At 46.0% G+C, this 26,352-nt stretch overlaps 1 protein-coding gene across 2 annotated transcripts in view; it reads right to left on the minus strand.

Annotated features, from left to right (window-relative positions):
• Positions 1–26,352, minus strand: part of LOC138447636 (uncharacterized) — a 153,806-nt gene that overhangs the window by 19,576 nt on the left and 107,878 nt on the right. For both annotated transcript variants that reach the window (XM_069603843.1, XM_069603842.1), the window contains one exon: positions 2,015–2,098. In XM_069603843.1, coding sequence (XP_069459944.1) covers positions 2,015–2,098 — 84 coding nt within the window. The remainder of the gene's footprint in view (positions 1–2,014; positions 2,099–26,352) is intronic.

Consider the following 26,352-nt stretch of genomic DNA (forward strand, 5'->3'; position numbering starts at 1 on the left):
AGAAGCTTACCACATTAACCCACTAGGCTGTCCCACTAATAGTAAGGCAAGGTCAGGCTGTTTACCATAACCATTCACACCTGACTCCACTTGATCCTCAGTTAGGGTATAAAAGGGGTGGTTCTGCTAGAGAGGCTGAGCTAGCTGGGGTTTCTGGTTGGAATGTAGAGGCTGCAGCACAAGAAGCCTGAAAAGTCCAGAGGGGAGCAGCACGCCGGGACGCTGCCCCTGTGTGGCTGGAGGGTTGCAGTGTGGCGAAGGAGCCATGTCTCCAATGAGCTGGAGTGAAGCGAGTTTCTAATTACTGGCCGTGTTCATGCCAGCTCATTCCCCTGGGACATGGGCTGGTCCCAGGAGTGTCTGAGGGGCAGCTGGTGAGACCCTGACCTCGGCCCACAGAACCCAAAGAAGCTATCTGGGTGAGTTCCGTAGCAGGAGAGTGAAAGAAAACCAGGGGCGTGCATATGGTTGAAAGTGTCACGGAAAAAAGAAAGCATGGAAAACAAGGTGCGCGAGAGGCGCAAAGATAGAAAAAGACAGAAGAGAGGGTGCAAGCTACCCGAAGGATGGAAAGAGTGCATTTGGAAGAACTGGAAAGTAAAGAGAGGGTGCGAGTGACCAAAAAACAGGAGAGAGGGTGTGAGCAACCCGGAAGTAAGAAAAGAAGGTGCAAGGGTGCACAGCAAAGTGAAAAGATTGGGCCAGGGGCACGAAAAAGCAAGTGGAGGGTGCAAGAGGCACAGCAAAGTGAAAGAACATGCAGCAGTGCACTGCAAAGTGGAAAGAAAGGGGAATATGAAACAAGATAGAAGAAAAGATAGAAACTGACTCATCAAGAGTTTGGCGGTAACCCTTAAATGTGGCAGTAAGGCTATAACCGCTGCATTTAAGGGTCCGCCAAATCACAGGCTTGGCAAGATTTACGCCCAGCTAAGTGCTGGGGGTAAATCCGCCTCAAATTTGCCGGTTTTTGTCGCTATTACCGTGCGCTAATACTACCGACGGTAATAGCACCAAAAAATTCCCCAATGGGGAATAGGGAATTACCATTCCGCCAAACCCGTGATCCGTCGCTTATAGCGCCGGGGGTTTGGCGGTAACGCTAATAGCCCTGGCAGTATCCCGGCAGTATTACCGCTGAGATACCGCCCAAATCGGGATGAGGCTTAAAGTGTGATGAGAGGGATCAGAAGTCAAAGGTGCAGCAAAAGCCCAGCGTTTTCAAAAGTCTGACACTGCTCCATGGAAGGAACTGTGTAAACTTTTGCTTGAAACCAGTGGGGCCTAAGCATGGAGAAGGGAACCCTGTGAGGCCTGCCAATACATTTGTGAACCTTTGCAGGAGAGGCCTAGACTTGGGGAAGGGAAGCCCAAGAGGCCTGACCAGAACTGTGTCTTTTTGTTTGGAGCTGGAAGGAGTAAAAGCTTGGGGAAGGGACCCCCAGGCGACCCTGTACATTGCAAAGTTTATTTGCTACAAGAGCCCTACATTGAAGGTACCAAAGGCAACCCTTTTTGTGTTGAACTATCTTTTTGCTGAAACTGGCAGAACTACACCTGATGGTAAGGCCACCTGAAACCAGTCGTGGTTTACATTTGTAGCTGGTAGCCCAGCTACAAATTTTTCTTTTAGAAGATCCCAGAACACATTTTATCTAAGAATGAGGGCAAGCATACGTTTTGACACAGACAGACTTTGGTTTTGAGTTACGGACATCAACCTCCCATAGAAACATCAGTTGCGGGAACAACCCCTTTAGAGTTAGGGCCAAATAGGCATTACACCAACTCAACAAAGTTTTTCAATAAAGGTTTTTGAACTGTTGCTTTTGAGTTTGTTTCTCTCTTGAAACCATGCCTGTCTAACACAGCCTACACGCTCAACTGCACACCATTTGTTATTCTATGCACTTGGTTTCTACCACAAAAGGGATGGAGGCATTGTGACCGACGTCATACCTGTGAATAACTCCCCTACTTATCCTCCACCTCTTCACCCACTGATCTTACTCACCTGAGATATCGGGGTCTTCCTGGAAAGAACTGTCTTCTTCACATTTTATCTTTAGTGGAATCCCAGATAAGGCAAGTGAACAGTCTGAAATTTGAAGAGAATAATGTATATTGTCAATTGCAATATGGTCGAATAATGTGCTAGAGATTAAATTGGAAAAGTAAACACCATGATTTACAATTGCCAGCTGTCCGGAACAGTCACAAATGTTGAGGCATTAGCTTCTACTGTTATAACAGGGGACTCCAATATCTTCCTGAACCAACGGGAAGGTATCTTGGCATTTCAATTAGCTACCACAGTGTCATGTACATAGTAGCTACCTACCTCCTTGTTCAATTTCCAAAGAGCATCCAGCTCAGTCATACACGGTCAAGGGCCAAAAGCAGCAAAGGGAGACTAATTGTTTTGGCCTGCCGAGGCCAGAAAATACCTAGGGACCTACCTCCCTGCATAACACATGTCGTCTTCACCGCGTAATACTCGCAAGCGATGCAGAAGAATGCTATAGCCCCTGCTCTAAGAAAGTTGGTAGTGTTCACCTCATGATAAACAAAGCTATCACGTCTGCCTCATGCATCCTTCTGAGGCAATTGCCTCTTATTTTCTAACTTATCGATGGTCAACCTTTTGCACCAACCTCTCTTATTATTGCACTCCTAAATGGCTCCCTGGTACACTGAATTTATACTTATATGATCTTGGCCTGCTCCTGAAAATCATCCCCGCTTAAGTCACACTCATACAGTACTCATGGGGAACTCCAACCTTGCAGACATGAACAAGGCCCACTAACTCCAGCTGGATATTACTTTTTCTGTTCATTCTCTGGTCAACCACCATAAACGCACTGACTGGCAATGCATTGCAATTCACTCAATTTCATTTTACTCACTCAATTCTTTGGCACCTTCTGTTGACTGGCTATCCTCTGGCCACTGTCTTCTAAATTGCACGTTCTGTCCCTTCTCTACTCTGCTCCCCCTCCTTCTAAAAATCACAAAACAAAAATTCAAATCTGACTGGACAGTTTCCTATCAAGACCAAGTCCAGGAATTTCCTTCAAGCTTGCTCTCCACCGCTGACTTCACAGAACTAGTATTTGTGGAGTTCAATTCTGCACGGTCACCCTTACACTGCTTAATCATTTACTTTGTCCACACCCTCACCATGGATCACCAGAACTGTCCAACAGCTGAAGACAATTAACCTCAATCCGCTGCACTGACACAAACACACCATCATTGATTCTTACAAGGAATTGCCTGTTGCTCTCACTACTGCTCACAAATTGGCCTGCCACATCTCCTTCAACGGGACACAATGGCAGCCTTCCCCTCACTCCAGTCTTCTCCTTGCCTTTAATTTACACTCCCTTTCTGCCCAAACTCACCCTCTTCTCACTAATCAGATTTCCCAACACCTACAGTAGCTGACCTGCCACTCATATTCTGGACTGCCAACTCATCCTGTGATCTACAGTCTAGGAGCCAGCACTCTGACCTGCTCCTACCATCTGCCTTCAATATTTTGATTTGCTCCAATATCTTCGCATGGTGGCCAACATTATACCCATTTTAAAGACACCCAACACCCCAGTCAGCTATTGAGCTGTAACTCTCCTTCCTCACTATTTTAATGTTCTTAACCATGTAGTATTCATCCACATTACGGACTATGTGGGAAAAACTGAACACAGTGAACACCACCAATCTGGGTACCCAAGCACTCCACAGAGAGCGCTCACCCATGTCTACATCTCCCCTCTCCTCAATCTATCTGCCACCTTTAACATTCTCTCTTTCAAACTTGCTCACATTTTGGCTTTGAGTGCACCATCCTCACTTGGGTGACTTCCAACCTGGCTAATCACACCGCTCTTTTCTGTACAGTGGCACAACCATCATCATCCACCTCCCAGTTGTGGTCCAGAAAGCTTCTTTCTTTAGCCCCAACTTCTCCCCACTCTACACCTCTACACAGCCGGCTTTAAGATTGCCATTAGTAACCAAATGTAGACTGAATGAATGAATGAATGAGCTCCAGAGCCATGAAGTAACCTCCAGCCATTCAATGTTCCACAACCACTGTCACCATTGGATTGCATCTGAAATACTTAAAGTCTGTCCTCATTTACTGGTTCCAGCTCTTTCACCATAATCAGCCAGTTCAATATGTGAACTATATTGTATCTTGACTTGTAAAGATGTAAAAGCTCCCAGCAATGTGTAAAGTATGCAGACAAGGGACAGAGCCAGTCATTAATATGCCCTGTGCAGTACTTCTTAGAAACGCACATTTCTTTTTCAATGAACACAAAGAAATCATAGTATTTACCAGATCCAGAAAACCCTTTGTCCTGCGACTGGCATCATATATCTCAATATTATTATCTGGACAAACTTACCATCCAAAGTTTATCAATAAGTAGGATATTGACCACATGTGAAGAGAAATTGATATTTTCCACATGCTTGTCACAAACATACTTTGCAGCAATTTTACCCATGCCATCTAGGGAACCCCCTACAGGCCATCCATTAAAACATTTGTCCATATATTTCCCATTCAAATATATCCTACAAAAAGACTTGTTTTTCATAGGTGGAACCAAGAACCCATACACCACCAAGGACCATCAAATATGAATACAACGATTACAATGATTCTATTTGATTTCATGGACCACACTTACCTCAATGATCGTCAACGAAGTAAGTGTAATTGATGAAACCACAGAGAAAGGAATACAAACCAGACACATAATATGCTCTATTTATAGTTTTATTTGTTGTAGGGTGACATATCAAATATCTGATCCTTCATTGTGCTTTTAATTTTTTGTATGATGGGGTGGAAGGCAATAGTAGATTGTGGATAGTTTTATTACGTACAAAACACTAGAATCAGTGGTTTTCTTAAATCCTTTTTGCTACTTCTTGAAGTGTGTTCAGAGCACATGTAGCAGCTGGGCACTCCAGTCAGTGGAGCTTGGTTAGCTGGGGGATCTTCCCAAATAATGTTTATATCATGCAGGAATGCAATCTAGTTACTCATGGAAAGCCTATCTGCTTCTGTTCTCTGGTATGGTGGCATCATTTTGCATTTTGAAGAGATAGCTAGATATGTTTTGTAACAAACCTGAGGATGTCGTCCCTTCTTCCCTATGGGAGACCTTTCTCATGGGGCCAGGGCGGTGCGTCACAGTACAATAAACCTCCTGGGTTGGTGCACCGAGGGAGGATCACATGGGGAGGGAGGGATGATTATTCTCAGGGAACGCAGTAGTCATCCACCTTGATAACCCCAGAATCACTTTTTCAATACCAAGTCCTTCCCCTCCCCCTGAAGGGAGAACTAATATACTGGGCCTCATTACAACTCAGGCGTTAAGGGTTAACGCCGTCGTTAACCCTTAACGCCTGATTCCGATTTTAACGATCCATGGCGCTAAACCGCGGTGGCGTAATTAGCGCCTTCCCCACTCCCATTATGCCCTATGGGGCAAAAATGGGAATGGGGAAGGGTAAAATGGGAAATGGGGATTTACCGCCCCACTCACCTTGGAATGGGGCGGTAAATCCGCCCTCCACCATGGTGTAAACGTAGTTTACACCATGGTGGTAAAGTCGGCGTACTTACCGCCTGGGTCGTAATGACCCCCACTCTGTAGTAAGGTTTACCATTGTATACTCTTGACAAACTTGAAATATCCAAAGACTTTAAGCATTCCACTTCAGAAGGAAACAATGGTACTGGGACAAGGAAGATCACTTCAAAGAAACAAAGTGAGAGGTTTAGTTTATTCTAAGATGTCAATTGCTGGAATGGAGGCCGATGGCCAGCGCAGGAGTTTAAAAAGGAGCTCAGCTGTCAAACCGCTGAGAGATTGAAGCTTAAGCGAGACGAGGCTTCCGAGAATGAGTCATGAGAGAACGGATCTCAGAGAAGGCAGAGCAGATTGCCTGCACCAAGCGAGCAGGGGAAAGTCGAACGGAGAGCCATGGAGCGAGGTAGAGGAAAGGCCGACAAAAGTCCAAACTCGAAGAACCGAGTGCGTTGGTGCCGGTACTTACCTCGAGGTTACCCAAGCTCTGTTGTACCACTTGCAGTGCAGTACGCGCAGATGGGAGAGGAGAGATGCTGCCTGAAGCGCTGCAGAACCCGCCTCTCTCCGAAAACCTGTCGGAGCCTCAGCAAGCAACTTAGTGACTGGGGAAACGGTGGTAGTTTTCATGAAGAAGAGAACAGGTATGCAGGTTTACCACAAGTTGTTGGCGGTCCGGGGAAGTTTAAGAGAGGGTTTGGGACCGGAAAACAAAATCAAAGACAGTTACCAACTTGGCAGGAGAGTAAACCAAGGGGGAGTAATTTCACCTTGCGAGTCTGGGACTTGGACCCAAAAGAGAGGTCCTGGGAACCGAAAGTAAACCAGAACCAGTTGCTCACTTGGCAGTAGAGTGAATCAAAGGGGGTGCAGCACTGTTGTGAGAGTCTGGGACCCGCACCTATATTAGAAACAAAGGCCTAAACACAAGAGGGTCTGAGACCATGTGAAAGAGACATTTATTGAGAATTACTCTGTTTGGCAAGAGAGGATGCCAAACCATCTTTGTGAGTCTGGGACCCACATAGAAGAAAGTAGGGGGACAAAAAACCCTGAGAATAATAAAATGAATCCTATACTTGGTGAAGAGGAATTCGGAGTCAAGAGGACATGAAGACTTGACATATAAGAAACTGTACCTTATCTGTGATGCAGCCTCTTGAGAGAACATTGTTTAAGCATAGGGGAAAAGAACACTACCCCAAACTTGGAACTCTGTGGCTTTGAACATTTCCTTTTATCACCTTACTACCAGCTAATCTGGGAACTTTTCTGTACATGAAGAAAATTGTTTCATTTAGTAAAGAACAGCCTTGCACAGTCATCTGGGAATGTAAGTGACAAACCTAGAAGTAGGTTTTTGACACAACAGTGACAGGATTTTTGCTTTCTGACTTTCGGACACTTTCCTTAGTGTACTTTGAGGCAGGGAAACCCCTTATAGTATTTAGGGATAGAGAGGTATTTTTCAAACCTTTTTGTGTTAATAAAAGTATTTGACCAAAAATATCCCACAACTGTGTCTAACCCATACTTCTGCACACTTACAGTTTCCACACAGAGTACTCTGTAATTGCTTGCAAAATAGCAAACCTTATCGGATTGATCGAGAGTGGCAGATGTAAAGAGGACCCGTTGAACCGGTGGAAAGTTGATTTGACAAATCTAAGTGCACTGGGGAGCACAAACCAAAGACTTATTCCTGAACGGACACATTAACATCTCAGTTGGAAAACTACATTCCTACACATTCCTCCGGGTTTTAAGTAGGTTTAAAGACTTGTATTCCTGGTACTGCTATTCTTCCGGTGGCAATAATGTTGTTTGTATGTGCAAAGGCAAACGTAGCTGGAAAGCAATAGAGCACTGTACAGAGACATGCAGGTACAATACATAACCAAGAGGACGGGAGAGGAAATTAAGAGAGCATACAATGGTCTAATAGGCAGATGAGGCATTGCATTTTCAGATCTTTTCTGAAGTATTCACAGGAAAAAGGAGGTTATTCATGGCAAGTGTGTCCTATGTAGCGGGTTACCAGCTACATGTGTGGGTGCGTACGCACATTCGATTGTGGTGGTCTCGCAGTTGGCTGAGCTGCTGTCCCTGGTGCGGCGGGTTTCGCAGGAGCATCCTTTGAATGCTCCGGTGTGACACGCTGCGCGGAGGACAGCAGCAGGCAGTTGCCCAAGGATGCAGCGAGCTGATGGCGCAAATCCCGTTTTGGGAGCGCATCGATAACGCATAAAGCTTCCTACTGTTTCCAATGTTTCATCCTCCTCTTTGTTTGGCTTCACATCATTCCCCACCGGGGATCCGATACAACATATTGGCGATGAGTGGTCCATCCCATGCCAGAGTCAAACCAGAAAGTAACCTGGTCAGAACAGTCCGGAGAGCAAGGCATTGCTGTGTTTTTGGCACCACCTTGTGGCTGTAGGTGCGATTGTTTCAGTGAACCGCTGAACAAGTTCAGCATTGGGGAGGTTTGTTGTGAGAAGGTTTTTTGCAGACCCCCGCAGTGGTGTGCTGGGGAATCCTTGATTCAGCAAGTGGGGAGCTGCACCAGGTGTAGAAATAGAAGCAACCATACAGGCACTGCCTGTATTTCAGGCCACACCAGCAAAACCCTTTATTGCATGGGATCAATGGAAAAAGATTTTTGATACATATCTGATCACAATTGGGGGAAAGGAGTTTGAACACGAAAGGAAGCAGACCCTCTTGCTCAACTGTCTGGGGTAGTGGCACAAGAATTTTCGAAACGCCACTCGTGTTTGCTATTGGAGATGGACAAGGTGATGCTCGTTATGTTTACCAAGCTGCGGAGAAAGCCTTGCTCGCCCAATTTGGTCCCTGCATTAACATTGTTATGGAGCGTCATCTGTTCTTTTCCCATTCCCAGCAACCTGGAGAAAAAGTGAGCATTTATGTTGCTGCTCTTTGAGGATTAATAAAGAATTGCGAGTTTGGCACCCTTGCTGACAGTGTGGTACGGGATGGGATTGTTAGATGCAGGGTAGACAAGAATTTTTAAGAAAGAGTGTTAATGGTGAAGGACCTTTCTCTTGACCAGGCAATTGCTAAGGCCATACTGGATGAGCAATGCTCTGCCTATTTCGTGACTCTCAACACTTCCAAGGGTGAAGTGAAAAATGTGGGCAACAAACTTCCCAAGATATCCACAGTGCAGGCGTCCTTTCCTTCCACGAAGGGCCAAGGCAGAACTGGTCCCTTTCATGGGCCTTGTGCGCATGGCGCAAGAGTGAACAATGCATTTTATGCGTGTGGCGAGGGGACCACACCTCGACCAGTGCTTGATTTCCTGCCAGAAATGCAATATGCAGGAAATGTAACGGGAAAGGGCATATGGCCAAAGTCTGTAGGCACAGAAGTGATGCCAGATATGTAGAAGAGGAGAATGTGCCCCAAGAGGGTGTGAATAATGTACTTATTGCCAGTGTTGATGGGGGGTATATGGATGCCCCTTGGTGCGGAGTGCGGGTTGATGGGATCAAGCTGCGGATGATGGTGGACTCTGGTTCTAAATACTTTTCCATCAACCGCTGGATTCAAAGCCAATGATCTGGACGTTCCCAACATATGTTCTAGGGGCTATGGAGGTGCACCAATTAACATTGTGGGGTCGAAGTCTGTGGAGATTGCACTCAAAGATAGGGCCATTATAGGTGTACTGTATGTGGCATCAGAAAAAGCTTCAGATTATTCCAAACACGTATGGCTACAGAATATGTGATGTTTGTGGAACATGCTTTTCGCACACAGTTTCAAATGTATTTGCTGATTGGTTGGGGTGTTTGAAGGGGGAAAAGCCTGTGGTGCACAAGGTTCGTGCTGTATCTTTGTTAATGAGGGAGAAACTCAAGGTGGAGCTGGACAAACTTTGCACAAATTATGTGATTGAACCAATTGAGGCTGCAGAGTGGCTGTCCACCATGGTAATTGCACGGAAGGGAGATGGCAACATAAGGATGTGTGTGAGCCTTAGGTCTCTCAATAACAAAAAGTAGATGGACCGGCATCCCCTAAGGTACAGGAAATGATTTTCCTGTTGCATGGTGCTAGGTACTTTTCTACAATCAACCTATCTAATGCATACCACCAAGCTGTGTTGCATCCTGATTCAAGGTCCCTGACTCAGTTTGTCATGCCTTTTGGGGCGTACCAATTCAAGAGACTACCGTTTGGGCAGGCGTCGGCTGCCGCGGTCTTCCAGCGGTTGATGGAAAAGCTATTCAAGGGGTTGATATATGTAAAATGTTTCCAAGATGATATTCTTGTGTTTGCACCTGATCTTGAGCACCATGAGGTGTATGTACGTGAGGTGTTGAGAATTCTAGATCAGGCTGGTCTTACCATTAAGAAGGAGGAATAAATGTTTGGGGTGAGAGAGGTGTCTTATCTGGGACATGGCATTGACTGGCGGGGCATCAGCCCTAAAACCAGTTTGGTGGGTGCAGTGTTACAGCACCCAGCACCCCAGAACAACGAGGCATTGAGAGCATTCTTGGGGTTAGCAGAGTATTACTCCAATGTATTGAGGGGTTCGTCTCAATGCGTGCCCCTTTAAGAGGATTGTTGAAGAAATGTGTCACATTCAAGTGGGGCTTAGAGTGTCAGAAGGCAAAGACTCAAATTAAAAAAAGTATTGTTGGGGCTCCCACGCTTAGTATGTATTATCCTTGTTGCTCAACCACTCTGATGATTGATGCTAGCATTGTAGGGTTAGGAGCTGCTTTGACGTAGGTGCAGGAGGGCAGAGACTGTCAGATTGCGCTTGCCTCTTGGGCATTCCAAGGAGCAGAGAAGAACTACTCCACTGTGGCGAGAGAAGCTCTGGCTTGTTTCCGGGCTATCAACCACTTCAAGTTTTTCCTGTGGGGTGTGCCATTCACGGTGAAAACTGACCACAAACCGTTGTTTCATGCGTTGTGTGGGAAAAGAGTGGGCGGTTCTCCAAGGATAAACCCAGGGGGCTTTTGTGCCACAAAAATGTGATTTCTCAATGGCTTATTTTCCAGCCCATTTAATGTGGTGGCAGACTGTCTGTCCCGGCTTCCTCTGGAGGGGGAAGAGATTTGTGAGGAACAGTGGTCCATGATCACGCAGGTTGGCCAGGAAGGTGTTTTGGATTTGGCCAGGTGGTCTGAGGTGGTTAAAGCGGATGCTGAAATAGTTACAGTTTGTCAACTCTTGGGGTGTGGTCGGCCTAAGGGGGCTGCAGGTGTTGGTACGCAGTTCATACAAGTAAAAACCTAGTTGGGAATAGATGTAGAGGTATTTTGCAGAGGAGAGAAAAGTGTTCCTCGAAGGGAGTGAGGACTTGTATTCTGGAGATTGCTCTTAAAGGGCATTTTGGGAGGAATAGTGAGAGAGGTGTATTGGTGGCCAGGTATGGATGCTGAGGTAGAGCATTTAGTGAGACATTGCTTACTGTGTGACTCAAGCGACAAGTCACGTGTCACAACTGAACCCCCTTTGTGCCTGTGAAATTTCCCATGAAGCCTTGGGAAAAGGTAGCTTTGGATATTATTGGTCCCTTACGGAAATTTTATCAAGGAAAGAAGTACATGTTTGTCGTAATGGACTACTTTTCAAACTAGCCATGTGGTGGCTGGTCGGATGAAACGACAGCCAGGTGTCAGCAATGATTCCCGCAGAAAATCTGGCCTGTGACCCTTCTCATGAGTTCAGGGAAAGGCAGAAGCTTTCTGATCCCGACCATGGGGGTGGTGTTCTGCGGGAGGGTCACAGGTCAGGAGGAATGGCAAAACCTCTTAAACAAATTTCCCCAAAACCCCACTATTCTAATGGTTTATTGTAAAACAGAAGAAAGAAGAAAACCCAATTTTGCCATTAGGGATTTCAAGTCCCTTTATTCCCTAGGTACTGGGACGTAGAAGAGGACCAAAAAGGTACAATGTTGCAGGAGCAGCGTAATCGTGCTGGCAGCCGAGGCAGAAGCTGAAGGAGAGAGAAGATGCCGAGACCACTGCTCTGCAGATATCAGTTGCCGGTCCTGAGAGGGTCTGTCTCTCCCAAATCCTGAAGTGCAGAGGTCACGCAGCGGGAAGCGGGCAAGAGGAAAGCTCTGGAGACCTATTCTGCAAAGGCTGTGCAGAGGGAAGGGAAAGCGAGGGAAGCTTTCCTTCCCAGAAGGCTGTCTCTGGTGGCTGGCATGCACCCAAGGGCCTCAAGGCTGTCTCTGGTGGCTCGTGTGCATCAGAAGGCCTGAGGAGCAAAGGGAGTGTCTGTTGAAGGTGGACGAAGAGAAGGAGCCGCAGAGGTCCTGCGAGGGGATTGGAAGCGCAAGCCTTACCCGGTGAGTTCACGAGTTGTTAATGACCCCGGAGCACTCCGTATCTGCTTCTGTGGTCCATGCAGGCATTGTACAAGTAAGCCACACTTGTGCAGGAGTGAAAGTAACTCTGAATCTAAAGTTGAATACCAAACTATTGAATACAGCGAAAGAAGTACTCGGGTATGAATGAAAGTAACTAAGAGTAATCTTGAATATTGAACCATTGAGAAACAGCAAAAACCTTATGTAACCAAGTTAAATGACTGTAACTTTAAACGTGAGTTTGAGGAAAGCCCAGCAACCCGATGCGGCGATATTGTTAAGAAGTGATGATTACAAGCACTACACAAGCCAAGAGAGACTAAAATCAAGGCAAATAGAATCTAGCAGATATTGTCAGCTGCAGAAGGGGGCTAATGAAAAGTACTTTGTTTGTGAAACTTGTTGCCCATACTATGTACAACATATGGTGAAAGCTGGTATAAACTCACATTACTTAAGTCAAGATGGAAGCAGAATAAGACCCTACCCATGGCAATATTTGGTTACCTGTGCAGTGGAAAAACAAGAGTGTCAAAAATCCCTTCAGGAAAAGGCTATTCAGCGGAAGAGGAGCATTATTTACAGAAGACCATTAAAAAGCACCAATGTGACTCTTGTTTTCCCTGAAGATTTGTTAAAGGTTTTGAAGCTACAAACTGTTTAATCCTGTGAAGCTGGTGTTTTTTTTTGTCAGTTTATATTAAAAATAAAAGCACTTGTTGTGTAAACGCTGTTCAGGCAAGAGAGTATTCCCAGATGGCAAACATTTGGAGAAGTAGGTCTGACATGGGAGTAAACCAGGTGTGAATTGAGGTAGTAGTCCTGGCATGGAAGTAAACCAGGTAGAAGTGGATAAAGTTCTATGAAGTGATCCTGACAAAGGGATTTTATACTGAAAAGAAAGAACCTTCTATTTTCTTTGTTGAATCACTGGAGTTGTTGGAACTGTTTTTGTTGATAAGCTGATGTTGAAAAGAACTGTGTTGGAACTTTGTTGCAAACCAGTATTGACTTATTTTCTTTTTTTGAACAGTGAAAAGGAATCCTGCTTAAATCTGGGGAAGGGGAATTTGCCAAGGTCATAAGGAGAGAGTGTGTTTGCATTACGCATTCATCATTATTGTTTTGAACTACCATGCATTTCTAAAAACTGGATTGTTGTATAGGAGTGATGTAGATCCTTCCGGTAATCACAGGACTCAAATTATGATTCCAAAAGTCATAGAAATATTGTACTGGAAAGGGGGAAATTTAGGAACAGCTAAAACACAAGCTCAAATTGTAAATAGATTCTATTGGCCAGTAATGTATGCAGATATAAAGAATATTATAAACATGCGTGCCTTATGTAAAAAAATGAGTACAAGAATGCCCCTCCCGCTCTTTTACAACCTTTACTTATTATTGATGTTCCAGTTTCTGCAACTGTGATGGATATAGTAGGTCCGTTAGAAAAATCAAGGTTGGGTAATAAGTACATTTTAGACTATGCAACCCTGAAGCCTTTCCTCTACGGAATAATGCTTCACAGCAGATATTGAATCATTTACTTTCATTTATTTCCTGGACTGGATTTCCAAAGAAATTCTGACTTATCAAGGGTCTACTTTTATGAGTAAACCCATGGTTGAGGTAAAAGATATAATTCAGATTAAGACTTTGAGAACTTCCATTTATCATCCCCAGACTGATGGGTTGGTGGAAAGATTTAACAAAACTATAAAACACTTCTTATAGAAACTAGTAGAAGCAGATGGGAAAAACTGGAATATCACGATACCCTCTCCCTTATTTGCTATTCAGAAAACATCAGTCATCTACCAGTGGTTCTCCCTTTGAGATATTATATGGAAGGTAACCCAGGGATGTATTGGACATGTTATGTGAGATCTGGGACAAAAGGGAAATGTTACGCTCACCTGGTCTCTGCGGTGGCGTTGGGGCACAGTTGCAGCCCTCCCTGAACTTGAATCATCCCCTTCAGGCCTCTCCCTCAGTAGAAAAGCTGTGAGCGGTGGTACGTGGTGATACTGCTCCTGCATGGAGATAACAGTGTCTGAGTGCGCCAAACTGTGGTTGTTGTACCTCTCAAACCCTTCACCCCAAAGTACGGTTTCTGTGAGCATACGCCGGCCCATAAAGCTCACCTGTGAATTATGGAAGATAAGCTCTCCGTCCTGCTACTTCTAGCAGGGGCGCATCAAATGGGATCTAGTTCCTTCTCCGACCCCCGATAAGGATTAGTCCAGTCCAGCTGCGACTATGCTTCTCCTTATGATTGGAAAGTCTTTCTTGATGCTGTTCATTCTGTTTAATGTCTTTAAATGTTGCTCCCATTTATGCCCACAATAATGTCTCTGTTCTGTTTTCTTCCCTTAAATGGAAATGCGGACTCAATGCAGCTGTGAGACGCGAGACGTGGCCGGATGGAAGATGGATGCTACCGCAATGTTTTTCCTTGCAGGCGCTACTGTCGACGATGGAGCGTGTCGTGCTGCGGTGCCAAGATGAAGATATCGGCGTTCCAGAAAGTGTAAAGATGAATACTTGGTTCGCCAAAGAGATGTACAGGTAAGAACAGCTTCCCCCAGTTGGTAAGTATGCTGACAGGAAGCATGATGTCCAGGAAGCAGGATCTTCAAAGGCAAGTCTGACCTCAGGCGACGGTGAGCGTTACGCTGCTTGCAAGTGCAGAATAACGCGAAGCGTCTGTCTTGAGGATCGGGGCAGCTTATATGAGATCGTGGGCACGCATATTAGGGCCGGCTTACCAGCCACACCCTGCCACTCCTAGAGAGTGAGCACGTGCAAAGGCAATCCATTAGCAGCCACACCCAAGAATACACTTGGGGCTGCTTAATGGATGGGATGTTCAAGGTTAATGCATCTGAAGTGCTTTGTCCATAATAAAAATCTTTTTGATGTTAAATGGATGTTCTTGTTTACTTTTGTTCATGAGCTTGGCGCCAAAGGCGCCAGGACAGTGTCCACCCAAGACTCCTGTGGATGCGACCCCTGCATGCCTGTGCCCCTGACTTCATGACCATGACAGGAAAGGGCTACTATTCCATTGTCACAAACTGTCCCAAGACTAAAAGAACATATGACTGTAGTTGGGAATATAGTACAAACTAATATGACCCAAGCTCAAGAGCATCAGAAAGAATATTATAATAAGAAGGCAGTGATAAGATCTTCTTTCATAGGTGAAAAGTCTTGGTCCTCCTTCCATCATCTTACAATAAGATACTTTCTAGATGGCATGGACCGTATGAAATTCTCAAACAATTGGCCCTATAATGATAAAATCTCCCAGCCCGACTGGAAAATCTAAAACCATAGTTATCATGTCAATCTACTTAAAGAATGGAAGACCCAGAGAGAAATACTTCAGTCATTTTAACAAGCTTATTACCTGAAGAGAGTTAAGCTAATCTCAACTGAGCTATCTCAGAATCATAAACAAGATCTGTTGGACCTTCTACAGCAATTTCTTGATGTGTTTACAATGCAACCAGGAGGAGTAAAAGGATGTTATTACTATATACGCACTCCCCCTGGACAAGTAGTTCACAAGAAACCCTATAAAATCCCTAAGAGCCAAAAGCAAATCATCCAGGAGGAAATAGAGACTATGTTGAAAGCAGACATATAAGAACCATCACAAAGTCCTTGGTCTTCCCCTATTGTCCTAGTTGCCAAACCAGACAATTCTAGGAGGTCCTGTATTTATTTCAACAAAGTTAATGAAGTTTGACAGGTATCCGAGGCCCAGGATAGATGACTTGTGTGAGGAACCTGAGGGCGACCTCACTTCTTGTCACCCATATTTTTCTCTCGGGTGGTCAGGGAAAGTCCATCGTTTTTGGATCCTGACCCTGGGGGTGGATATGCGAGGGAGGATCACCTATGTGGAGGAGACTTGGGAGAGGACGCAATATACCCCATTTCCGTTTCTCAACGAACCCTCTATCCCTCAAGACTTTTTAGGCTATTGCCAGCACGTTCCCTGATCTTCCCCTAAAACATTCCCCCAAACAAACATCAGTAGGCTACTGGGACGAAGAAGAGACCAACTAGAGCAACACATCCTCATTTTGTTGGTGCACACACATATAGGCCTCAGCTATATAGGAGGACGACGTCAAGAGTAAGACAGGACTCCCGCGTCAGTAGTGAATGGTCTAGTCCTTTTTGGACTTGCCATGGTGGTGGGAACTTTAAAAACCAGAGTCATTGTGGAAATGGAGTTAGCTGTGGAAGCAGGACCACGGACCACTGGGTGCAGGCAGACCGCTCCGGATCAGCGGTGTGGCAAGCGGAGCACTCGAGATCCGTTAGAAGTTGCAGAGTTTATGCAGTGGGAAGCAAAGCTGAAGGATGCTGGAGGCCAGTGGCAGAGCGTTACAAGGAGACCGGTGTGACAAGGGGACCGGTGTGACAGAGCAAAGCGGTCGCAAGAGTCCAGAGTTGCAGGAGGAGCATTGCTGGGTGAGCGATGCCACAGAGCGCCTCTGGGCTAAGAAGCAACGGAGAGATCCCGTGTCAGCAGAGGACCTTGCCGAAAAGCCATAAGCTCCGACCAGTGATTGTACCAAGAAGGGGGAACACCAGGCTGGCAGGCGAATATACAAAGCAAGCAATGAACATTGATTTAAACAGAAACAAGCGTTTCTATGAGTAACGATTTGAATCAACACAATTATAAGTCCTTGTGAATACCGAACAGAGTGGAAGAAAGTTTTGAGCACTCTTGAATATTGAGCGAAAAGAAAGCAAGTGTGTGAATCTGGCTGACACAACAAACTGCATTATACGAGAAACCGAGAATTAGCAAAAGCAAAGAGAATTCAAGGAACTGGATGTTATGAGGAAACACACATTGGCAAGAGCCAGGAGACTACAAGAAAGTGTTACAAGTGCATGGTGGCCAACCAAGCCACGGTACAGTGTGAGGAGGGTGCGACACAGGTGAATAAATCAAGCATCACTTTCAAGTTGAAGCAGTGGTCTAATGTTGATGGAAAAGCAGCCAAGAAGGGGTATCAGTTGCGTGAACTTTATTGGGTGGACCGTATGGTCAGACAACTGCACCTAGACTGAGTGCCCCACTGTATGGAAAGTCACTGAAAGCACCCGTCGAGAAACTGATCTACTTATTAGTGAAATGTATCAATATCATAAGAGCTGGGAATTGTCTCCAGGAATTGTGTTGAACTCTTGGGGAAGGGGTCCCCAGTGCCTTATGAACTATTTTGAACATGAGGAAGGGCACGCAGTTACAAACCTGAAAGTGTCTCACTCACTAGTCGCTGAGGTCTGTTATCCAGGTGGCCAGGACACAGCCATTGCTATTGTATCCAGTTCCAGGGGGTGGACCAGTGTGGGAGGATTACCTGGAGGTGGGGTCTTCGGGGAGTGGACGTGAGACACCGAAGGTTGAGACGCGGTATCCCCTTCCTTGTGACACCTTTTCCTCTTCCTGCCTAGTAGGGTACTTAGAAACTCTACTGCCCCTTTTTTCAGCCCAAACACTTTCTCACAGCGTGACCAACAATGGACTAATACCTGCGCCATTTACCCGACATGTCCCAACACAAGGGTCAGGCACAGTGAGGCAGTTACCGACAACTACGCACACCTGACTACCCTTTCCCTTCCCGATTGAGATAAAAGGCAGAGCACAAGAGCACACTCCAAGCAAGGCCGAACGCACAAGGAAGCAGCCATTCCAGGACGGCAGTTCAAACGGAAGAGAAAGGCGGCAAGACCTGAAAGGACGTCAAGTAGGGAGTTGCCCTTGCCCTTTTCAACCAAGACATGCAAAGCCTCTGATGAAAGGAACGTAAGACCAGCAATCACAGTCGGTAAATAGTGGGACGGATCTCATTGGTAAGTGGCAGCCTACCGCACTGATAGCCAGGGCGGGAGACGAGGATGCCATTGTGGTACCGTCCTTGACTCCAGCCGCAAAGGAAATGCCAATGAGTTCAGCACAGCCGGTGAGTCAGAAGAACCCGATAGTCGACCGGACTGTGGTAGGCTCAAGGGTGCAATGGCAACATTAGGAAGATAAATAGACAAGAGGTCCTTTATGAACAAACTTGGTACCAGAGATAGAGTGGTCCGGGGCCACTTGGGCACTCAGTCAAAGGTATCTGGTTGGTACCCCTTTAGAGACTATGTTGAACATTGTGAGTAAAGAAACTGCAAGAACCAAGAGACCAGAGGGAAGACCGGCATGAGGTGTTAAGGTGGTCATACAAGGTTCAAACCTAATCCCTTGTACAATCGAAAGTCCTTGCTACATTGCCGAAGTTTTGGTATTGTGAAACTGATGTTTGCGCCCGGCTGAGGGGAAAGCTGTGCCAAATGTGATGGTATGAAATCCACGCTTGTCGTAGGCTAACAGAGTGACCCAGCGAGACAAGATCGCCCTTCAGAAGTCTCTATAAGATTGGCAAATGCTTTGAAAAGTCTAGGACCGGATGAGAGGGACCTCAGAAAACCAAAGGGGTTACTTAAAAAGACATTAAGACTTTTCATTATTACAAATAAGGGGATTGTGATTCAGGCGATACTAAGCCTGACTGACGGACGTCAAGAGTAAAGTTGTGAAGAAGCTAAGTAAGCAACGCTGTAATGACAAGTATGAACCCGACTGAGGGATGTCCACAGTGAGTGGTTGGACTGAGCCCGACTGAGGGAGGCTTACCACAGAGAAGGATCAGAGCCCTGCTGTGATGGATCCAAGGGTGAAGGGTAATCCCCTGATGTAAAGGTTAACAGAAGGAACTTTTGTTTTGTTGTTTTGGCATATCAGGCCCTCTGAAGCAAGAAACCTTGCATAAGACTGGCACACAGAAGGCCCCGATACTGAGAAAAGGAACTGTAAGCTTGTGCCGGAGAAGCCCAGGAGTGTGCTGCGCTCGAGAGTCCCGCCTTGTCCCGTGCTAAAAACACGGGGAAGGGAGACCCCGGTCATAACATCCCGTCTCATTTTCTGAATATTTCTTTCTTTTCTTGTGAACATGATCCCACACTCTTTTGTAGCATAGTGGTAAGGATTGGGAATATTTTTTTTATTTTTAGTATAGGCCCTTTTTATTTGACTAGACTCCACTAGGACTGTATTATCATTATTTGTGGGTCATTTTTGCTCCCATCTTAGATTTAGGTTTAGATGAGGCGTTTATCTCACCCATTTTACAGTTTAATAAACACCCTTGAACTGTGATCACTTGTGTCTGTCTTACATTGATGCCATGCCTTTCTTACATATGGTGGCAGTGGGATTTGATTCAACTGATAAAACTTGAAACCCGTGCTGATAATTGTCATACCACCAGAAGGGGAAAATAGAATAGTTGAACTTCTGGACTCTGATCCACAGTAAAAGAGGCCTTGTTCTCCCAGCTTCAGATCCCGACTGGTCAACAGGGTCTATTCTTTAAGACTCCGGTATTATTGGACACCCTTCCTCTTTCACATTATAATATACAACAGTGGTATCGAATACTACTGAAAGTTCGACCTGTCTTTACCTTTATTAGACCTAGTGCTCTGAACCCCCACCTCCCCATCGAACCTTTTTTTTGGCACCCAATCATCCTCCATCGCAGGACCTGCAGGGGTAGAGATTAACTTGCCAAAGGCCATTGTATCTCACTTACTTTGATGCCATGCCTTTCTTATAAAGCCAAGAGCTGGAAGCTCTGAACTTTATTTTGAACACTACTCATTTTGATGCTGACATACCTACACATTGTATGCAGTTGGTTATGAGGGAGAGTATAGCTTTTGGACACAGACAGACATTTGCTTTAGAATTGGTGACACAGACAATCCTTATTTTTCTTTAGGTAGGGGACTCCCACCTTCGCATAGGGCAAGTTAAGGCCTTACTCCATCCTGCCTTTTTGAGTTAATAAAACTTAGTGAACCGAACCTGAAACTGGTGTCTATGTCTGCTTTGTGATACCTTCACACTTGATAGACAGAATAAGGGATGCCGTATACCTTTTGGCCTAACTAAAGGTTATTGGCTGGTGCCAGTCAATCCAGGGGATAAACCAAAGACTGCTTTTTCTACCCCCCCTTGGGTTATTCCAATTTAAAGTGCTACCTTTTGGGTTACATGGAACTCCTGCTACTTTTCAGAGACTAATGGATCAAGTTAGATCCATTAAATAGGAAATGTACAGTACTTGTGCAATTTAGTCAATTTCGTCATTGCCTATGCTAATCTTTGCCCACTGTGCCCTGTGCAATTTAGTCAACTTAGTCATTGCCTATGCTAATCTATGCCTACTGTGCCTTGTGCAACTTAGCCATTGCCTATGCTAATCTATGCCCACTGTGCCTTGTGCAACTTAGCCATTGCCTAAGCTGATCTATGCCCACCGTGCCCGGTGTATCCAGTTCCACATCATGAGTATCACACTTTGCAGCCTGCTATTGTACCTATCTGCAATTATCTTCCACCATAGAGAGGACAGTAGCCCCCCCACTATGCTCACAAGACCTCTAAATTCCACCATGACCACCCTCTCTACTGACACCAGTATGGAACACCCGGATCTGAATCCCCTATCCGAGTTTCCCAGCAACCCATGTAGTCTACTCTGTCGAAACTCTAGGCTCAGAGCTAGACTCTCGAAACTTTATGAGCCTCTGACTAGAACCCTACCTCCCAACAACAAAAGATCCAATACCCAGAAGCCCAACACCAACGTCCCCCGAAAAAACAGGAGACTTCCTCCCACTACCCAGACCAAAACTGTACCACCTCATCCGTCAAACCACCTACTCAAAGGAGGACTAATAAATGCAAGATCCCTGATAGCACATGCCACAGATATCTGTGATCTGATAGTGCTCGACAATCTGGACTTCATCGCCATCACCGAATCCTGGCTGCACAACGCAGCAGGACCCCTACTCTCCTTAGCCATCCCAGAAGACTTCACGATATTCAGGCAAGATAGAACCAACACGCGCGGCGGTGGCATTGCCATCATCGCAAAGACTAGCTTAGATATGAGAACCTCACCTACAATAGCAACTGACTCATGTGAATCACTTACTATCAAACTTCCACTAGCTAGCTCCCAAACTTTGACGATCCACCTCATCTACAGACCTCCTGGTCCCTTAGGGACCTTCGAGGAGGATCTCCATAATTCACTCTCCAACAACCTCAAAACCTCTTCACAACTACTTGTCCTAGGGGACTTCAATCTGGGCTTCAATGACCCTTCAGATAAAAATGCCACCATCATTGCCAATGCCCGCTCTAATCTGGGCATGACGCAAAAAACTCTTGAACCTACACATAATAAGGGAAGAATCCTTGATTGGCTAGTAGACTATAATTGCACTGCCAATATCAAAGCTATTATCCCTCAACCTTGGACAGACCATTTCTTCCTGTCATTTGAACTATCTACCTCCAGACCACCTCCACCAGCCTCCATCATGGCCCCGCCTTGCCCAACAAGAAACAAAAAGAGCATCACCAGAGATAAAGTGATCCCGGCCATTCTACCTACACTTAACGGACTAGCAGATCATCTAGACCCAGAAACACTAGTCAACGTGTACAACAAAATCATGCTAACTACCCTTGATAACATCGCACCCTTGAAACTCAGAAAAAGTAAACCCAAATCTCACCTAAATAAATGGTTTACCCCCAAACTAAAGGATTTGCGACTACTTAAGAGGAGCTGCGAAACAGCATGGAGGCTCACCCCTTCAGTAGACCATAAAATGAAACTAACAGAAATCTCCTCCCAATATAAAAAAGAAATCCATCTGGCCAAATAGAACTCCTTTAATAAGTGGATCTCCAACGCCAATTCAAGCATGAGGGAACTATTCACCATCCTCAAAGAACTAGAGTCACCCATCCCCATCCCGGATACATGCACCAAAGACAAAACTTGGTGCTCCAACATTCAGCTAGCCTTATCCAATAAAATCTCTCTACTCCAAACGAAAATAACCAAAAAGAAAGCCTCCCTTACTCATCATTCCAAGCCTAACAACCTCACTACAGACCCTACCCCAAAGACCCAGGACACAGTCACACGGTTCATGTTTTCCAAAACATCGATTCTCGAGGTGGAGAAAGTCATCCTCTCTCTTAAGCCGTCTAACTGCCAGGGTGATTCTTGCCCTGCCCAGCTTATAAAAGACGCAGCTAGAGATCTTTCCCCGTTTATTGCCAAACTTGTCAACTCTTCATTCACGTCCGGCACGGTACCCACCAATTTAAAACAATCTTGGGTACTACCATTGCTTAAAAAGCAAACGCTAGACCCTCTTATACCCACAAACTACCGCCCCATTACAACTGTCCCCTTCCTGCTCAAAATCCTGGATAAGATCGCCTACAATCAAATCCAAAGTTTCCTGGAACAACATAAACTCTTAGGAGAGCGCCAATCAGGATTCCGTCCACAACATGGTACAGAGACTGCCCTGATCGACCTAAAGGCACAAATAGATGAAATAAGAGATAAAGGTAAAATGGCTCTCCTCTTGTTGCTGGACCTCTCGGCGGCATTCGACCTTGTAGACCATGGAGTACTTTGCAGCCATTTAGACTCTGCCGCACATTTTTCCAAGGAGGCCATATCTTGGATTGAATCCTTCCTCAGTGATAGGACCATGAGGGTGTTCTCCCCTTCGGCAGCAGCGGACCCAATCCCCATCCGATGTGGAGTCCCTCAGGGCTCATGCGTCTCCCCGACTCTCTACAACATATTCACTAAGCCCCTTTTTGATGATCTGGACCATCTTGGTATCACCTACACCAACTATGCAGACGATACCCAGATTCTCCTCCCACTTTCCGGGGACTACAACAAGGATTTGGCCTTGGTGAACAGGGTGTATATCATCGTCCAGGCATGGATGGCAACCCACGGTCTATGCCTGAACGATGACAAAACAGAGTTGCTCATCCTAGGGACACATTCTAACATGAAGAAACTTAGTCAGGATTATACCTCATTTGAAATTGACGGGAACATTATCAAGGTTTCCAAAGATGTGAAGACACTTGGCTTCTATCTGGATGCCACCCTCTCTTTTGATAAGCAGGTGAAGTCATTGGCATCTGCCACCGCCTACACATGCAAGCTCATTAGAGCAGGCAAGCATTTTCTCTCCGATAACAACTGCCTTATCCTAGCGAGAGCATTAATCCTTTCGAGGCTTGATTATTGTAATGCCCTCTACATCGGAGCAAACAAATCCATTACCCACCGACTTCAAATTCTTCAAAACAATGCCCTACGAGCCGCCCTTGGTGTACCCAAAAGATCACATATTTCAAACATCAGGCGTCAAAACAACTGGTTATCCTCCCAAAACAAAATCCACCTCAAAGTAGCATCCCTGGTTCACAAAGCCTTGAACAATGCAGCACCAAGCTATCTCTGCAATAAACTCACAAAAAGAAATCACTCGCGCCCTGCCAGAACTGCAAATGCCAACAGCCTCATCATTCCTAGATTCAGGTTATCTAAGGCGGGGGGTAGTAGCTTCCCGGTGCAAGCAGCTCAATTATGGAATTCATTGCCTAATCCTCTATGCGAGGCACAGCCCTTCCCTAGATTCAGAACTAACTACATCAATCTGCTAAGGACTGCTAATGAATAGCCTATTGGCGCCCACTTATCCTTCACCCTACCCTAGAACATACATTTCATCATGATCTTTATGGTCCCACTCTCTTGTACATAGATTATCTTATCATATTTTGTATCCATTCGGCATGTAAACCGCAACTGCTGCCTTCCTGTGATATTTTGCATTCTATAATTTGTATTTTGTATTTATACAGTGTATGTATCCCATGACCCCACCCTGCAACCTAAGCTTCGCATTTTTCTGTACTGCTGCGCCCGGCTACCTTCGGGTTTGGTGCGCATTATAAGTGAATAAAACAAACAAACATTGCATGTAAAATTAAGTGAGATGTCAATTTAATCCAACATAAAATGCATTTCTGAGATGTATATGCAATGATATAGACACCACTTCTGTGCAGTCGGTGCACCTCCCTTTAATTGTATCCAAAATGTTTTTTGCAAAAAGAGTTACTATTGAGCTCTTAAAGGCAGGAATTGTATCAAGAGAGACATAGGGCCTCATTACGACCCTGACGGAATGGGTTAATGGGTGCCGCTAATGGAGGCGAACCCATTAAACCCATTCTGCCTCATTATGAGGTTCCCTCGCGGGACCCGGTAAGAACGCCTGGTAAAACCAGACGTCTTTACCGGGTCCCGCGAGGGGACCAGGGAGCTAACAACGGGCCGATCGTAATCGGCCGTTGTTAGCTCCCTGCACCCATTCCCATTGAGCCCTATCGGGACTCAAATGGGAATGGGGGCGGTCCGGGCCCGGGTTCCCTGAAGGAGGAATTACCGGGCCCTCCAAACTTGGAATGGCCCGGTAATTACCCATTCAGGGAACCCGGACCCGGTTTTGGTGGCAGCCATGCCCTTTGTCATGACTTCAGTCGGGCGGCGTTTCTTTTCTTTATGGAGACGCCATTAACAGTTCCACCACGTCTGACGGCCATTCTGGGAGCACCGCTCTAGTGTTTTTTCCAAGATGGCCGCCGGCGTTTACTACTGCCGGCTCATTGTGGCGTTCCTCGCGTTGCACCTTCACTGTACTCTGCGTCTTGAAGGCAACGCTAGTGTATCCTTCCTCCGTGTGTTTTCTCTTGTAATCCTTCCCTTGTTTCCCCGTCTCCCTCTGGTCTCCCGCTGGTTTCCCTTTTGCTGATTCGATCCGTACGTCTTGTACTGGTCTCTCGCTCTCTCTCTCAGTTCCCTTGCCCTTCTGACTTTCAGCCTGCCTTTCCTTGCCCTTGCTGCTAAGCACTTACCTCCTGGTCGCTGGTAGTTCCAAACTATCTGGAGTCATTTGTGCGCCCTTCCGGCTTCCTAAGGTGCACTTATCTCAGCTGGTTCTCTGGCGTCTCCCCAAGTCTACTGCTGAATCTCCGTTTAACCAACCTTTTGAGCCACCTTCCACTGAAAGATCATTCTACCGGACTTCGCATTTCCACTCACTCCTTCATCAGAACAACTCTTGCAGGGTTTTTCTGCCCTTTCGGGCTTTGTCCCTGCTCAGGGGCCGGCTCCCAGGAGTCCCCGCTGTTCGTGTTCTCTAGTTACCCGACAGTGTGGCATCCCAGGGAGCTCGCCCCTACTTACGTCAAAAGAAAGAAGCAAGGAAGACTGATAAGACTCAGACCCGAAGACGTCCTGGAAAGAGGCCGGAGCTACAAGAGAGGTTCACAGACGATTCAGGTGAGGAGGAAGGAGGGGAACGTTCAGTCATTCCTGACAGAGTGCAACGCCAAACTACCTCCATGGCTTCTCTCGAGCAGTACCAAGAATTGGTGGCAGCCATTCAGGGGCTTACCGTAGAAGTGCAATCACTCCGTTCCGAAAATCAGTCTCTGCGACAACAGGTAGCAGCTCGTGAGGACGCCCGTGGAGATCTACCACCCCTTCCTTTACCTTGCGGGAAATTCAACGGAGATCCTAAAACTTTAAAGGTATTCTTGGATGCCTGTCAGTTATATTTCACCTTCCGCCCTCGTACTTATGAGACCACCAGGGCTAGGGTGGGTTTCCTAGTGTCTAACTTAACGGGAAGTGCCTTGGCATGGGCTTCACCGTTGGTATTACAGGCTGATCCAGCTACGGCTCATTACGATCAGTTTGTGCAACTCTTTAAGTCGCGCTTTGACCGACCCGAGGTACAGTATGCCTCTATGAAGCAATCATCGATATCAGACAGGGTACGCACGACGTACAGTCTTATGTTACCTCCTTTATGCAGCTTGCCGCCGATGCCGGATGGCCTGAGACTGCTCAACAGACTTTGTTTCGTCGCGGCTTGCAAGAAGATATAAAGGATGAATTGGCACGTATTGCACGACCTCAGACGTTTCAGGAACTAGTGTCCCTCGCTCTTCAGATTGAGTATAGGTTGAGAGAAAGAAGACAAGAAAGGAGACGTCCACGACCTTCTCCCTCAACCTTCTCCCCAAATCCTTCCCGGGAACATTCAACCTCATCCGCTGGGGAAGAACCGATGCAAATAGGCACCACCCGAGGACCTTTAACAGCCGAAGGGAAGAAGAGAAGAAGAGAGCTAGGTCTCTGCATGTATTGCGGTTCTAGCAAACATCTGCTCCAAAACTGCCCTGAGGTTCCTCCACGCCGCCAGGGAAACGATTCACCCCGAACCTAAACAGGGATAGGTTCGGGGGTGTTGGGATGAATCCCTGTACCAACACTTTGACTTCTCTTCCCCGTGAAGATAATCGTC

This window comes from Ambystoma mexicanum, chromosome 3q (assembly GCF_040938575.1).
Source record: "Ambystoma mexicanum isolate Mex_15411 chromosome 3q, UKY_AmexF1_1, whole genome shotgun sequence".
NCBI classification, from domain to species: Eukaryota; Metazoa; Chordata; class Amphibia; order Caudata; family Ambystomatidae; genus Ambystoma; species Ambystoma mexicanum.